The sequence below is a fragment of the Microcebus murinus genome, unplaced genomic scaffold (genome assembly GCF_040939455.1).
Source record: "Microcebus murinus isolate Inina unplaced genomic scaffold, M.murinus_Inina_mat1.0 scaf004_hap2_Mmur4.0, whole genome shotgun sequence".
Taxonomy (NCBI): Eukaryota; Metazoa; Chordata; class Mammalia; order Primates; family Cheirogaleidae; genus Microcebus; species Microcebus murinus.
In genome coordinates this window covers 276,282-293,073 of record NW_027438950.1, presented here as the reverse complement: position 1 = coordinate 293,073, position 16,792 = coordinate 276,282, and the positions used below count along the sequence as shown (strand labels likewise).

The 16,792-nt window shown below is 42.7% G+C and overlaps 1 protein-coding gene and 1 pseudogene across 1 annotated transcript in view; one reads left to right on the top strand and one right to left on the bottom strand.

Annotated features, from left to right (window-relative positions):
- Positions 1–4,713: 4,713 nt before the first annotated feature.
- On the bottom strand, positions 4,714–6,865 carry LOC105885184 (transducin-like enhancer protein 1; annotated as a pseudogene).
- Positions 6,866–11,796: 4,931 nt separating this feature from the next.
- LOC142866391 (uncharacterized) overlaps positions 11,797–16,792 on the top strand; it is a 185,014-nt gene continuing 180,018 nt past the window's right edge. The window contains 1 exon segment of the mRNA XM_075999761.1: positions 11,797–11,810. Coding sequence (XP_075855876.1) covers positions 11,797–11,810 — 14 coding nt within the window.

Sequence of the window (16,792 nt, the reverse complement as noted above, 5' to 3'; positions counted from 1 at the left end):
CAACCCCCACTCTTACCTGGTGCTTCTACTCATAGGAATGTTTTATTGCAAACACTCAGCAGTAGAGCACCCACAATTTAGCAATCACTATTTTTTCTTTTGTGATGGTCATATAGGAAACACTTCTGTTATCGTTAAACCTAACTTCAACTTAATCATAATTATGATTCATGATTCACTTAATCAAACATTATCTAATTTTAAACTTATGAATGTTTTTGCTATCAACCTATGGACATTATCACAGGGTAGAGCTCAGACTGCTGGTGCTCAACATGATGTGCTGTCACATGACACCTATGATCGTCTAAAAAATAAGTTTTCCATCTGGTCTCAGTCAGAACCACTAGCTTCACAGACTTGTATTGTACAAAAAGTTTAATTCTTTCTGCCATCTCCAACCCAGTCCATTATATCATCTGTTATCATCAATATGACTTCATTTTTCAATGCAGTTGGCTTTCTTAGGTCTTGATTTGTTTGCTGTCTTGTAAGATTTCAACTCCACTTTAAACTCTTTTGTCAACTCCCCACATATAAAAACTGTTGGTCTGGAAGAATGGCTCACACCTGTAATCCTAGCACTCTGGGAGGGCAAGGAAGGAGGATCACTGGAGGTCAGGAGTTTGAGACCAGCAAGAGTGAGATCCTTTCTGTATTAAAAATACAAAAAAAATTTAGCTGGACAACTAAAAGTATATAGAGAAAATTAGCTGGGCAAGGTGATGAATGCCTGTAGTCCCAGCTACTCAAGAGCCTGAGGCAGGAGGATTGCTTGAGTCCAGTGGTCTGAGGTCACTGTGAGCTAGGCTGACACCAGAGCTCTCTAGCCTGGGCAACAGAGTAAGATCTTGACTCAAAAATAAAAGAAAAAAAAAAAGAAAAAGGAAAGAAAAAACTGTTGACCAAGAGTCTTATATCAAGGGAAGCTATCTATCAATAATAAAGGCAAAATAAACATATTTTGGGCAAGCAAAACCAGAAAATTTAGTGCTAGCAGACCCACCTTGCAGACAATATTAAAGTGAAGTTTTTATAGGCTGAAAGCAATTTATCATAGATACTTATTTGAATTCACATAAAATAAGAAAGAGCAATAGGCAAAAGTAATTATGTCATTATAAAATATAGTATAAAAGCCCATTTCTTTTCATTTCCTATCTTAACTCATCTAAGAAATTATATAAAAATATGAGTATATGTTTTATTGTTGAGCCTATTACAAATTTAAATTTAATACATTTTTCAATAACAACACAAAAAAGGCAAATAAGAACAAAGCTGGTTTTTTTTTTTTTTTTTTTTGAGACAGAGTCTCGCTTTTTGCCCAGGCTACAGTGAGTGCCATGGCATCAACCTAGCTCACAGCAACCTCAGATTCCTGGGCTTAAGCAATCCTCTGTCTCAGCCTCACAAGTAGCTGGGACTACAGGTATGCACCACCATGACTTGCTAATTTTTTTCCTATATATATTAGTTGGCCAATTAATTTCTTTTTGTTTATAGTAGAGATGAGGTCTCACTCTTGCTCAAGCTGGTTTCATACTCCTGACCTTGAGCGATCTGCCTGCCTCAACCTCCCAGAATGCTAGGATTACAGGTGTGAGCCACCGCACCGGCCTCGATTTTTTTGATAGAGGCCAATCTCACTGGGTTTAAGTGATATTGTGGTTTTGATTTGCATTTCTCTAATGATTAGAGATGTTCAGCATTTTTTTATATGTTTGGTGGCCATTATTCTGTCTTCTTTGGAAAAATGTTTGTTCATTTCCATTGCCCATTTCTTGATGGGGTTGTTTGATTTTTTCTTGTTAATTTTTTTGAGTTCTACATAGATTCTTGTTATTAGACCTTTATCAGAAGTGTAGAGGTAAAATAATTTCTCCTATTCTGTAGGTTGTCTAATGATAGTTTCCTTGGCTGTGCAGAAGCTTTTTCATTTGATCAGACCCCATTTGTTTATGTTTGTTGCTGTGGAGATTTCTTTGGGGGTCTTCTTCAAGAATTCTTTCCCTAGGCCAATGTCTGAAAGGGTCTTCCCAGCATCTTTGTCCAGGATTCTAAAGGTTTCATGCCTTAGGTTTAAGTCTGTTATCCATCTTGAGCAGATTTTTGTGAGGGGGAAGAGGTAATGATCCAGATTCTTTTTTCTGCATGTAGATATCCAGTTTTCTCAGCATCATTTATTCAAAAGAGAATGACCAGGTTGGCCTTATTCCAGGGATGCAAGGCTGGTTCAACATATGCAAATCTATAAATGCTATTTGCTTCATAAATAAAAACAAGAACAAAGACTATATGATTATCTCAATAGATGCAGAGAAAGCATTTGGCAAAGTCCAACACACCTTTATGATAAAAACTCTTAACAAAATAGGCATAGGGGGCTCATATCTTAAAATTATCAAGTCCGTTTATGACAAACCCATACTGAATGTGGAAAAATTGAAACCATTCCCACTTCCAACTGGAACTAGACAAGGATGCCTACTATCTCCTCTTCTATTCAGTATAGTGTTCAAAGTCCTAGCTATAACAATCAGGCAAGAGAGGGGTTTTAAGGGCATCCAAGTGAGGACAGAAGATATCAAACTCTCATTCTTCACTGGTGATATCATATTATATCTAGAAAATCCCATGGATTCGTCAAAGAGACTCCTAGATTTGATAAATGAATACAGTAAGTCTCAGGTTACAAAATCAATATACACAAATCAGAGGCATTCATATATGCTTATAACAGTCAAGCCAAAATTCAAATAAAAATACAATACCTTTTACTATAGCCCCAAAGAAAATTAAACATCTAGGAATATATTTCATGAAAAATATGAAAGATTTAATACAAGGAGAATTGCAAAATGCTAAAAAAAGAAATTGTAGAAGATGGAAACAGATGGAAAAACCTATTTTGTTCATGTATGGGGGGAATCAATATCATTAAAATGTCAATAGTACCTAAAGTGATCTACAGAATAAATGCAATCCGCATCAAAGTCCCATCATCATTCTTTACAGATCTAGAAAAAAATAATTACTCACTTGATATGGAACCAGAAAAGACCTCGTATAGCCAAAGCAATCTTAAGAAAAAAGAACAAACTGGGAGGTGTCAGTCTTACAGACTTCAAGCTGTACTATAAAGCAATAATAACTAAATCAGCCTGGCACTGGCACAAGAACAGAGCCATTGATCTTGGGAACAAATAGAGAATTTTCATAAGGTGGAAATTTTTAAAAATGAGCCAAAATTAATTATAAATCTTAAAAGTACAATTAGTAAAATAAAAATGACTTAAGAGAGTCATTAAATAGCAGATTTGAGCATACAGAGAAAAGAATCAGCACATTTGAATATAGTTTAATTTTAATTATTCAGTCTGACTAACAAAGAGGGAAAAAATGAAGAAAAATGAACCTATCCTAAGAGACAGGCAGTTGAATCTCAAATGTACCTACACAGGCATTATGGAATTCAAAGATGGAAAGAAGAGAGAAAAAGGGGCAAGATTATTTTTAAAGAATAATCACTTAAATCATTATGGAAAGGTATAAATTGCACAACTCCAAGAATCCTTATGACCTCCAAGTAGCATAATCTAAGAAAGATTCACCTTTTATAATTCAGCTTTCAAAGGCCAAAGACAAAAGAAACGTTGAAGGCAGTAAGAGAGACTTGACTTTTCATTTGCAAAGCATACTCGCTAAGTTAAAAGCTGATTTCTCATCAAGTCAGCTGACAGCAGGATTACATATGCAAGTAATGAGTATTGGTGGAATTTATCAACCTAGAATTCTATCTTCAGAAAAAAGTTCTCATAGCACCTGTTCAGCAGGTGAATGTCCACTCACTCTAAGGCACAATGGTGACTCAGTTGTCTACCTGCTGTGTCCTTAGGATATCACTGCTGTTCCTCTGACAGGTAGTGTGGTCAGAAGATGAACCTCATAGGGTTCCTGTAGGGACTGAATAGCCTACAGCATGGCAAGCAGGCCCCTAGCATCTGACTCTGTGGAAAAGCTGTGGGGTGTGTTGTAGTTGTTCATATTTATTATTTTTCCTCTCCTCCTTCACTGAAGAAGCTTTCTGCCTCATGCTTCAATGGCCCATATTTCTCTAGATAATAGAAAAGAACATAGAAAACAAACATGGTTTCCCATTGTTAAAGAATATTTGGGTGTCCTTTTAGCTAGTCTTTACTCTTGACAGACAGAACAGTGGTCCCAGGGTACCACAAGAGTGTCTCCAGGCTTAGATAGATATTTGGGAAGGTTCTGGTTTGGGTTCATTCATTAGCCAGGTGTTTTGTACAGGCACTTTTATAGATACTTGGCATAATTTAATGAACAAAACAGATGACAGTCCCTGAGTCTCAGTTCTATTCAGAAAGCAGACACAGTAGACATCAGATGAAGTTCATGGCCTCCTCTGTGTAAGGAGGCATCTCTCTGATTCTTATCAGGATGACAAACACCAGGAACAACTAAAAAAATAATGAATTTGGGATCTGAAAAAAGAAACTCCTGCCCCACCCAAAGTATGGGAGATTCTGAGGACTGTAGCTAGAGATGACTGACAGATCCCTGGGTCTCACACATCTTATAATTCTCATGAGGGGCCTTAGGTCTAGGGTTTCCCTTACGGGGGAAAACAGTCTAGGGTTGCTGTGGGTGGTGTCCCATGTCGCTGAAAATGAGAGGACCATCTCCATATTATACTAGCAACATCTCCATATTGCTGTTCTCCGTGCCCACAGCCAGCCACTCTCTAATGGGGCAGTATCCCAGGGAGAAGATCTGGGAGGTGTAGTCATTCTGCTGCAGCTGTCATCCTCACACAATTCCCAGGATCTGACAGTGCTGTCCAAACTGTTCCCCAGAGCTTGGTGCCATAATTACAAATGTCAATACACCTGGCTGTATCTATGTGGCCCTGGAACTGTCTCATTAGTGTCTGGTTGTGCAGATGTGTGACATTACAGCATGAGAAGCAGACCTTGGAATTCAGGCTGATGGCCAGGATATAGGAGGTAGCAGCTGAGGATGTCAGTTCTGCTTTGATGCATGAGGTCTGACCTGCCAGGTCCCAAATGGGCAAAGTACTGGCCTCTCCCTCACTACCAGAGTGCCACAATCAGGTAGCAATTATAGAAATGGATATAAATATCTTTATTTAGACAGTAAAGCTGAGAAACAGAACTCTTATTGCCAGGGGATTGATGTCCCAGATCTTGATGCAACCCTTCCTACTCATGTACACATGTCTCGTGGGGTTGTGAATGTTCATCATGGTTGAGGATGTTGATCTGGTGAGCATTCTGAGGGATTCAAGGTCCAATGAGGGCATTAAAGAGAATTAAAGGGTAATTAATTATGATGAATTAAAGGGAACAGGTTGCATCAGAAACATTGCAGTAATGTAGAAGGAATATGTAGGTTTCCACCTAGGGATTCTTACTAAGTTTGGAGGCAGGATAGGTACTCTCATGTGAGGTAGAGGATCAAACCCCACTCATTGGGAAGCATACTTAGGCCATTCCTGCAGCCACCACACTTATCTGGGGAAACATGATGTGCAGCCTTTTGTAAGTGGCACTTGTTCTGGTCAGCTTGCTGTTCTTACTAGTTTTTGGGACCATCCCAAATGTAGCAGTGTTCAGAGTTGGTCATTTCCAGGCGTGTTCTCAAACAAGCTGCCATTTAGTTAATGAGGTGGTCCCTAACTGGAGGCATGTTGAGGCCTGGACCAACTCCCGGATAGGCATTGATGCCCAGCATTGGCACATCACTTTGAGGTATTGGTGTGCTGTATTCAAGAACAGGTGTGCTGGTTTTTTCACACAAGCCCTTTCTTTGGATTTCAAAGAATTGGAACTTCCCAAGGGGGCCATGGAGGCTGGGCTGCTACAAGTATCTTTTTTGGCTTACAATTTTTTTTTTTTTTGAGACAGAGTCTCGCTTTGTTGTCCAGGTTAGAGTGAGTGCCATGGCGTCAGCCTAGCTCACAGCAACCTCAAACTCCTGGGCTCGAGCCATCCTTCTGCCTCAGCCTCCCGAGTAGCTGGGACTACAGGCATGCGCCACCATGCCCAGCTAATTTTTTTTATATATATCAGTTGGCCAATTAATTTCTTTCTATTTATAGTAGAGACAGTGTCTCGCTCTTGCTCAGGCTGGTTTTGAACTCCTGACCTTGAGCAATCCGCCCGCCTCGGCCTCCGAGAGAGCTAGGATTACAGGCGTGAGCCACCGTGCCCGGCCTGGCTTACAATTTTTGTTAGTTTGGTTTTCCAAATGTGAATAGACAGTGATTGTTTTTTGATGTGGGTCCTCAAAAGACACATCCACACGTAAGGTGTCACATTATTTGTCACCATCACTGGTGAAAGCTGGAGTCTTTATCATTAACCTTCATTTTCTTGAATTAGTCAGAAAACTCTGGTACATTTATGCATTTATCTGTGCCTTTTAGACTGGGCCAAAGAGGGCATTATTTGTGCTTGACACTCTATCTTTGTAGTGCTCTGCATAGTGGTGCTTCTTGTAATCCTTTAATGCTAAGTGAGACCGCCCACTCAGAGCACTACACAGTGCCAGAAGGTGGGGACTGCCCCAGATGGGCAGGATTTCTAAAGGAAGAGGTCCCCAAGCCTGAGACATTAGGGGTACTGGTGGTCTGTGGCACTGTGACAGACACGGATCTTGCAACTGCTGTAGCACAAGGATGACATTCAACTCTGCCATGGTAAGTAGTTTGGCAGGCTTGAAGGCCTGGGTCACCTGTTGTTGATGTTCCTGGGACAGAAATGGGATGACTTGTGCATGTCACATTCAATTTCTTGGTGATTTCAGCCTGTTGGTGCATTTCAGTGTCTAATCCATATGACATTTCATAATATATCACATAGTGCCTCTGCATTTCTGTGTTTCACTTCCCATTTTCTCACATACAATTTGCACGTGGTGATACTGCACCTACAGGAACCGGAATGTCTCCTTTATCTGGTCAAGGTATTCCAGGATAGTGAACTTGAAGGGTTGGCCTGAAGCTTGGTGCCTGGTGTCAATGGAAAATAAGCAAAATTCTGTCAAATAATTTAAAGAGGTTTATTCTGAGCCAAATTTGAGGACTATGGCCCAAGCAATGCCCAATAAGCCTCCAGCAAGTGTACTTGCCATGGTTGGGCTACAGTTTAATTTTATACATTTCAGGGAGATACAGGGATTACAGGTAAATCATAAATCAATATGTATAGAAGGCATACATTGGTTTGGCATGAAAAGGTGGGACATCTCAAAAGGGGGGTGTTTATAGGTTATAGGTTTGTTTAAAGACTCTTTGACTTGTAATTGGTTAAAGAAATGAAGCTTTATCTCAATGCTTGGAATGTTTTAAGTTAAGGAAGTCTGCTAATCAGAGACAGGCTACCTATTTCTTGTATAATTTGAGGACCTACAGGTTTGTCTTACATAGCCTTAGGCCTGAAAATGAGTTGCAAAGGATAACTTCAAGAAGGGAGGGGGCCATAATAAGGCACCTGTGACCACCCTTCTCATGGCTAGTAACTAAGGTTTAGGTTATCCCCTTGGCCAAGAGGGGGTACATTCAGTTAGCCAGTGGGGGACAGCCTTAAGATCTTATTTTAGTTCACACTCCCCATGCCCCCTGGGCTCATGTCCTGGGCCATCAAGTCCAGGCGGGTTACTCTCCTTTCCTCTTGTCCCTGTCTGCTTCCTCTCTGTTTTCACTGTGGCAGCCCAGCCTAATGAGATACACAAACGGGGCACTTTTGGGGACTCCCACAGATCGTGGCTTCACCTTCCACCAAGTATGGGTGGACTCCCTGGAAGTGGTTATGAGCAAGGTTGAGGCCACCATGGAGACTCCAGGTGGGGAGCCAGGGATGACTGGGGGTGAGGGAAATACACACCGAGAAGGAGTTTGGCAGGTCCCCTGTGACCAGCGCTCAGTGCTCCACACGGTTGTACAAACCCTTCTGACCCGGCAAGGCTGCTCCACAGAGGACAGTCCCACAGGTGCCCTCTGCTCCTCCGGCCCAGGGCACATCATAGCTCTTTGCCTCGAGCATGGGTGCCCCCCACTGCAGGCCTGGCCATTCAGGACCCCTACTCCAAGCTACATTCTTTCTTGTTCTCTTTTATTTCCTTTCTCTGACTCTCAGCAAAGGGCACTCCAGCCCACAACAGAGTCCTCTCAGTAGTGCAGCGCCTGTGGGTGGTCACCAGTGACACCTGAGGTCGCTGTAGGTGCCATGGGTCCTGCCCTGCAGTGCCAGCTTGGAGCTGGCACAATGGCTTCCTGGAGGATGTGGGGCATAGGTAACCCACTGCTGCTATGATTCCTGCTCTTGCAACCCTGCCTCCCACAGGCTTCTAGTGCTGGTTGTATTAACACCCGGATGCATACTTTGTTACCTACTTAACTAGTGCCCTCCCTGCCCTGCCCTGCAGGGGATGAGGCCGCCAGCAGGAAGCCAGACAATAAATAGCCTGTGTCTAATTCGCAATTACTCAACAGTACAGTGTGAGGAAGCAATGGAAGAGTATAATATAAAGTAAATTTTAAAAATCAAAATACAATTACTCTGTAACAAATTTAATGGGCAACGTGCAGACTATATAAACAAAATAATAAAGCATTCCTGGAATATATGAACAAAGACTTAAAGAAATGGAGAGTCATATCATGTTCTTAGATAGAAACAAAATCAACAATATAAAAAGGTCCTTTATCCTTAAGCTAACTTCAACATTGCGTTGTATTTCATAATAGATTTTTTTAGCTTTTTTAAAGCTAACAATGATTTTGTAAATTGCACATGGAAGAACAAACGTATAAGGATAGCCAAATTCCTGAGGAAAACACACAATGAGGTGTTCTGCTCGAATAAGATATTAAAACACATTAAAATGTTCTATAGTTAAAGCAGTGTGGGGTTGATGAAAGCAGACAAACGGATCAGGATAGCAGAAAATTTCCAAACCTACCAGAGGGTGTAAGAAAAGTTAAAAATAAAAAATACAACCTTCACTAAATCTGAAATTTTAAAATGTTTGTCATCATACAGTTTCCAATTCTGAATACGACATAAATTATTTATAAATGGATATAACAGTTTTTTTTAGACAAAGTCTCACTCTGTCACCCAGGGCTAGAGTCCCGTGGCGTCAGCCTCGCTCACAGCAACCTCAAACTCCTGGACTCAAACGATCCTCCTGCCTCAGCCTCTTGAGTAGCTGGGACTACTGGCATGCGCCCCCACGCCTGGCTAATTCTTCTTATTATTATTTTTAGTTATTTGGCTAATTTCTTTCTAATTTTTTTTTTTTTGAGAGAGACTCTCACTCTGTTGCCCAGGCTATAGTGAGTTGCGTGGTGTCAGCCTAGCTCACAGCAACCTCAAACTCCTGGGCTCAAGCGATCCTCCTGCCTCAGCCTCCCAAGTAGCTGGCACTACAGGCATGTGCCACCATGCCTGGCTAATTTTTTGTATATATATTTTTAGTTAGTCAATTAATTTCTTTCTATTTATAGTAGAGATGGTCTCGCTCTTGCTCAGGCTGGTTTCGAACTCTTGAACTCAAGCAATCCGCCCGCCTTGGCCTCCCAGAGTGCTAGGATTACAGGCGTGAGCCACCACGCCCGGCCTCTTTCTAATTTTTTAGTAAACACGGGGCCTCATTCTTGCTCAGGGTGGTATCAGACTGCTGAGATGAAGCAATCCTCCCGCCTGGCCTCCCAGAGTGCTACGATTACAGGTATGAACCACCATGCCAGGCTTGGATATAACCTATATACAAGGTTAAATGCAAATACCCTCCAGGTGGTGCCAGGTCCCAGTGCAGAGAGAAAGCCCTGGTTGCCGCCATTAGTAGGTGGGATCCCATTATGTGTCAGTCAGGGCTCTGAGGGGTGTGGCCTAGAGCCCTACCCAATCACAAATTCGTTGGTTGGAACTGTCTAATCAGGCACGCAGCGGGAGGGCAGGACTTCTGGTGCCTGCTGGGTTTTTGTCACCTGCTGGTCCTCCATGCTTACCCTTGTGTTCAGTGCTCCTTCTTTGCTTTGGGAAACTCAGGTAACCCTCATCCTTTGTCAACCTCTGACCTGCGGGTTCTGAAACGTCTGCAAGAAAAATCCCTGGGCACCACAGAATTCGCAAAATGGTGAGTGTGCGGCCAGCTGTCCTAGGGCGTTTGAAACCCCGCGGAACTGGCTGTGGCAGGACCCGGAGTCTGCAGACCTGGGGACCCTTTAGCCCAGCTCGGCCTTCAGTCCCTGGGGCTGAGAGCGGGCTTGGGCCGCAGCTTGACCCGGGAGCCTCCTGTCTCATCCTCCCAGGCATCTGTGGCCCAGTGGGAGTTGTCTGGGTAGTTGTGTGATGCAGCCCTGCGTCTCCCCCGCATTGTGCAGTGACAACGCAGGGTCATCAGGGAGGAATTTGGGCTGGGGTGCGGGGTTCATGCGTGGGAGGGCCTGTAGCCACTGCGGTCCCACCACTCCGCTCTGGTGTTAAAAATTAAACTAAGGCACCGCTTAAAAACATGATAGAAGGCTGGGCACGGTGGCTCACACCTGTAATCCTAGCACTCTGGGAGGCCGAGGGGGGTGGATTGCTCGAGGTCAGGAGTTCTAAACCAGCCTGACCAAGAGTGAGACCCCGTCTCTATTATAAATAGAAAGAAATTAATTGGCCAACTAATATATATAGAAAAAATTAGCCGAGCATGGTGGCGCATGCCTGTAGTCCCAGCTACTTGGGAGGCTGAGGCAGCAGGATTGCTTGAGCCCAGGAGGTTGAGGTTGCTGTGAGCTAGGCTGATGCCATGGCACTCACTCTAGCCTGGCCAACTAAGCCAGACTCTGTCTCAAAAAAAAAAAAAAGAGAGAGAGAGTTTATTAGAACAAACAGCGATTTATGGATCAGACGGCAGTCATCCATGTTTTGTTTTGGGGGTCCACCAGGGGGGTTTGAAGCAAAGACTTTCATAAAGTTCAGGAGACAGCAAACCGAATTTAAGAATTGAGTGGTTACAGTTGTGTAGTGGTTATGTCGTCATAAAAAGGTAGATTTCAGGAAAAGTCTATTTATATATTGCATTTAAAAAACTTATTATGTACCTATTTTCTTCCCCAGAGTAAGTGTAGTAGGTCTCTCAGGTCTGTTGCTTATTTGCAGGTGATTTTCAATAGAATTTCAGGGCTTTGCTTTGGCAAGTATACCCAGGAATTGAAATAGAAACAAATCTTTGTTTCATTTTGGTTGCAGAGAAATGAATACATTTCTACAAGGAAGTGTGGGAAAAAAATTAATGAACGACAAAGATTCATCAAAACACCTATTTCTTCTCCTATTTCTTTTTGGGGGGTGGAGGATTTGTAAGAGCCGTTCACTGTTTTGTGTCCTGTTATCTGGATGTTGGAGTTTACCAATAAAGCCTTTGAGATGGGATTTTGCAACTCTGAGAATAGTTCACATGGCATTGTTTACTAAATGATTTGTTATCATGAAAATAATAGTTAAATGACCTACTTATATCTCACAGAGATAAATACTTTTGGTTTTCCTGTAGAAGTATGAAATTTAAGTGCCTTATAATTTCTGTGATATTATGATGTATTTTGGGTTTTTTTTTTTTTTTTTGAGACAGAGTCTCGCTTTGTTGCCCAGGCTAGAGTGAGTGCCATGGCGTCAGCCTGGCTCACAGCAACCTCAATCTCCGGGGCTCAGCGATCCTACTGCCTCAGCCTCCCGAGTAGCTGGGACTACAGGCATGCACCACCATGCCCGGCTAATTTTTTATATATAATATATATATATATATTAGTTGGCCAATTAATTTCTTTCTATTTTTGGTAGAGACGGGGTCTTGCTCTTGCTCAGGCTGGTTTTGAACTCCTGACCTTGAGCAATCCGCCCGCCTTGGCCTCCCAAATTGCTAGGATTACAGGCATGAGCCACCATGCCCGGCCTATTATTTTGGTTTTTTTATCTATGATTCCTAGCTCTCAGCTCCTGTAGGCTTTGTTATTTGCTAAATGACTATAGCAATAAGAATATATTTAAAAAACATATTTGGCCTTTCTTTCTTGGTTCCTGAAGTAGTTCCTGTATGGCAAAGGTGAAAGAAAATCTTTTCTTTCTTTACAATTAGCCTATCAAACACATCTGAGCTTATGTTAATGAGGCAGTTTTTGCAAAACTCACTGAAACCCCTGGGTGGGAGGCTGGTTGCCAGGGAAACCAGCCATTTGTTTGGAGGGATGAAATTTTCAGTCCCACTCCCAAGCTTTGGGGAGCAGGGAGGGGCTGAAGGTTAAGTGGATTGTAAATGACTTATACAGATAAACTAATTATGCTTATAAATGAAGCTTCTATAAAAACCCCAAAGGACAGGGTTTGGAGAACTTCTAGATAGCTGAACAGGTGGTGGTCCCTGGAAGTGGGGAATCTGTCAAGGGCTTTAATCTGTGCACCCCTTCTTCCCCATACCTTGCCCTATGTATCTCCTCATGTGGCTTTTTGTTTATATCTTTCAAGATATCCCTTATGATAAACCAGTGAATATGATAAGTATTTTCCTGAGGTTTGTGAGGTGGTCTGGGAAATGAATCAAATATACAGAGGTGGTCATGGAACTCCTACTTGAGGCTGATCTATCAGAAGATTTGGAGTCCTGGACATGCAAGTGGTGTCTGAAAGGGGGGATAGTTTTGGGGGTTGAATCCTAAACCTGTGTGATTTGACACTATCTTCAGTCAAATAGTATCAGATTGAGCTGTATTTGAGGACATTTAGCAACAAAATTGATTGCTTGTTTGTTATTAGGGAGAAAGTTGTGCACATTTGTTCTCATAAATCTTCTGTGTTGATTGTTGCGGTGTGAGAGCAGAGGAAAAATATTGTGGTTTGAGTATTTTCCCTTCAGAACTGTACTCCCTTGTATAAACCTATGATGCAGAAAATGTTGGGTGCCGGGATGTGGCCTCTTGCTGCCTCCCTGTAGCTACGGAACTCTGAGGACCAGTGCTGCATGTGGCCATTGGAGGGCACGGCTGCTGAGGCCATGCTGGAATGACCCCAGGCCCACAGGCTGCTGCCTGTTTCAAGGCCACACTGCTTGCATGATCCTGATTGGGTAATTTTTGAATCCCACTGTTGTTAATTTGATGTTAAAGCTTGTTGTTGATTGGATGCTAAAGCTTGTTGTTGATTGGATGCTAAAGCTTGTTGTTGATTGCATGTTAAAGCTTGTAGTTGATTGGATGCTTTTTGAGCCCTACCAAGGGTATAAAAGCAGGAGCAAAAGGGGCTGAAGGCTCAGAAGATTGGAAGACACGAAGAGAGCTGTAACACTAGGTGTGCTGAGCCTGCTGTAGAAAAATAAAGGCTGTTCTCCAACTCTTCTGTGTGCCTCTTGGTTCTTTCCCTGGTCAAATGAATAAGAGCTGTAACAAGAACTATAACGGCTCGCTAGCTGTACAGATTGCCACAACACCTAAGCATTGACTTTAAGTAATTTTGCTAGATTCTTCAAACACTGGGTATTTTTTTATTTACAATGAAATGAATAAGCCTAAATGAGAAGCAGAGGCATGGAACCAGAGCCTCCAAGCTTACCCCAATCTTGAGCCTGTAAATGGAGGTCATTGAAGGCCCAGTGAGTTTTTCCTAAGGGGCCTCACTCTCAGGTGTTCTAGCCTACTCATACCGGCCACAGAAGGAGCCCTTTATACTGAGAGAAGCTACAGATCCCTGGAAAGCTGGGAACCAGGACCCACTGGAAGATTTGGTTGGTTTAGGGATGGAAAACTGTAATGCCCCTTCTGGGAGTGCATCTGTTATTGTCCTGGGGCTGTTTTTTTTTTTTTTTTTTCTTTTTTTTTGAGACAGAGTCTCACTTTGTTGCCCAGGCTAGAGTGAGTGCCGTGGTGTCAGCCTGGCTCACAGCAACCTCAATCACCGGGGCTCAGCGATCCTACTGCCTCAGCCTCCTGAGTAGCTGGGACTACAGGCACGCTCCACCATGCCCGGCTAATTTTTTGTATATATATTTTTAGCTGGTCAATTAATTTATTTCTATTTTTGGTAGAGATGGGGTCTCGAACTCCTGACCTTGAGCAATCCGCCCGCCTCAGCCTCCCAAAGTGCTAGGATTACAGGCGTGAGCCACCACGCCCGGCCTGGGGCTGTTTTTGACATTAGCAAATACAACCATTTCAGATTTGGTGAGAAGTGTCTTTATTGTGAAGGAGTATTGCAACTGTGGGAAAGCACCAAATATAAGATCTGCAAGCATCTCAAAGTTTAGGCAGAAAGGGGCTTCTTTTTATAGAAAGGAGTAAAAAAGATTAGAAAAAGCATTGTAGGGAGATGTCAGGATGTCAGGTGACACAATTAGATGGTAGATCAGAGAATGATTTACCCTGAAGTCAGACTATTCTTAGGAGGGGCAGAGAGTGGGGTTATCTACTGGTTAAGGCTGAAGGAGGATGACAGTTCAGGGGCCTGGCAAAAGGAGAGTAACTTAACTCACATATGGTTAGCAAGTATTCTGTTTACACTAGTGAATACAGAATTGTTCCTCTAATTGTTTGTGAAGCAAAAATGGGAATTTTTTGGGTCTGTGTCTGGCTTTGTGGTAGGTAAAATAGGGAGCATTATCTAATTTATAAAGAGGGTGTTTCTTTGCAGTGAGCTGCTCTTAATGAACAAAAAGGATGGGAGATTTCTTTAATCACAGCTATTTACCAGCATTAGTTTCTAGTGCCATCTTGCCCCACCACTTTGTCTTGCACTACACATCTCTTTCATTTGGCCATTCCTGCGTGTACCAATTCTAATAAACTGGAAAGTGTAATTAAAGTGTTTTGCTGAGTTCCATGAGTAGTTATATCACATTAGTGGAGTTGAGAAGGGAGTTATGGGAATGCTGAATTTATAGGCAGTTTAGAAGTGTGAATTATTATAAGAGACATTGATCTTCAGTTTAGCAGCACAGGGACTGGTCAACAATACGTGACTGGATTCTCTGCACAAGATTAGAGGAAATTTTTTTAAATGATATTTTCAATAAATATACTTTCTAGGGTGCAGGTCATGATCTTTGATATTGACATATCCTGGAAGCTTGATGTAAAAAAGGAATGTTTAATTAAAATTAATTAATTTTCAATGTCAATTTTTTTTTTTTTTTGAGACAGAGTCTCACTTTTGTTGCCCTGGCTAGAGTGAGTGCCATGGCGTCAGCCTAGCTCACAGCAACCTCAAACTCCTGGGCTCAAGTGATCCTCTTGCCTCAGCCTCCCTAGCTGGGACTACAGGCATGCACCACCCTGCCCAGCTAATTTTTTATATATATATTTTTAGTTGGTCAATTAATTTCTTTCTATTTTTAGTAGAGATGGGGTCTCGCTCAGGCTGGTTTCGAACTCCCAACCTCGAGTAATCCGCCCGCCTCGGCCTCCCAGAGTGCTAGGATTACAGGCGTGAGCCACCGCGCCCGGCCTCAATGTCAGATGTTTAATGAGAAGCTTTGTAAGGCTTTGGCAGTAATGAAGAATATTATCTTTAAGGAAATCTGCTTTGTATGCTACTTAATGCATGTCCATGGGCCTCCCTAATCTTATTTTTATTTATTTATTTTTTGAGACAGAGTCTCACTTTGTTGCCCAGGCTAGAGTGAGTGCCGTGGCGTCAGCCTGGCTCACAGCAACCTCAATCTCTGGGGCTCAGCGATCCTACTGCCTCAGCCGCCCGAGTAGCTGGGACTACAGGCATGCGCCACCATGCCCGGCTAATTTTTTCTATATATATTTTTAGTTGGTCAATTAATTTATTTCTATTTGTGGTAGAGACGGGGTCTTGCTCAGGCTGGTTTCGAACTCCTGACCTTGAGCAATCCGCCCGCCTTGGCCTCCCAAAGTGCTAGGTTTACAGGCATGAGCCACCACACCTGGCCTGTAATCTTTTAAAAGAATGCCATGTTTCAGGATGGCAATTGGTGGTCTTTACTTTGGACCAAAAGTATTTTTGCCATAGGAGTGTTGGGTGTGATGCTCTCTGTGTGCTATGCCTGAGTGCTACTGATAGTGGGTTCTGGGAGAAGCACCATCAGCATTCACAGGGGACTTTTTCAAGGAGCCAATTCATGGACCCCTTGGATGAATTCCTTGGCTGTAGAATCGCGTTACTTAGAGTGGGCTCCAGATCACCAAATGATTTGTAGGCACATTCTAAGAGATTCTCCCTCCAGGCACCATCACCTGTGCCCTCTCCCACAGAGTGTCCATTTGTCTAGGTGGGACCATGGATGTGATTTTAATGAAGTGGCCCACATGATGCCCTGCCCTGCTTGTATTTTTTAGGGACAGGTCTGTGTGGTCCATATATCTATTCCTGCGTAAAAATTGCCAATGACTGTGGGAGGAGGGGAGGGGAGCTGAGCGTAGGAAAGAAAAAACTCAGATTTTGATCTTTATGTAGGAGTTCATTGCTCCTTACTCTCTCCTGTGATAAAGGACAGGGCAGTGTGAATTTTTTCTGCACTTCATGGTCTTTCTGCTGTGGGTGTGATGGTAGCAGGGGAAAGGGTTGTGCTGACACCTTTAGATTCATACTCACAAGGTACATGTGTGAATTTCCCAGATAATCTGAACAAAGAAGGAATTTCAGAGAAGGAGGAAGAGAAGGAAATGGCTGGTTCTCATGGGAATGTGTCCCAGGTCAGGGGGCGTGTTCACTTTTCCTCTTGGAATGTCATGTGTACA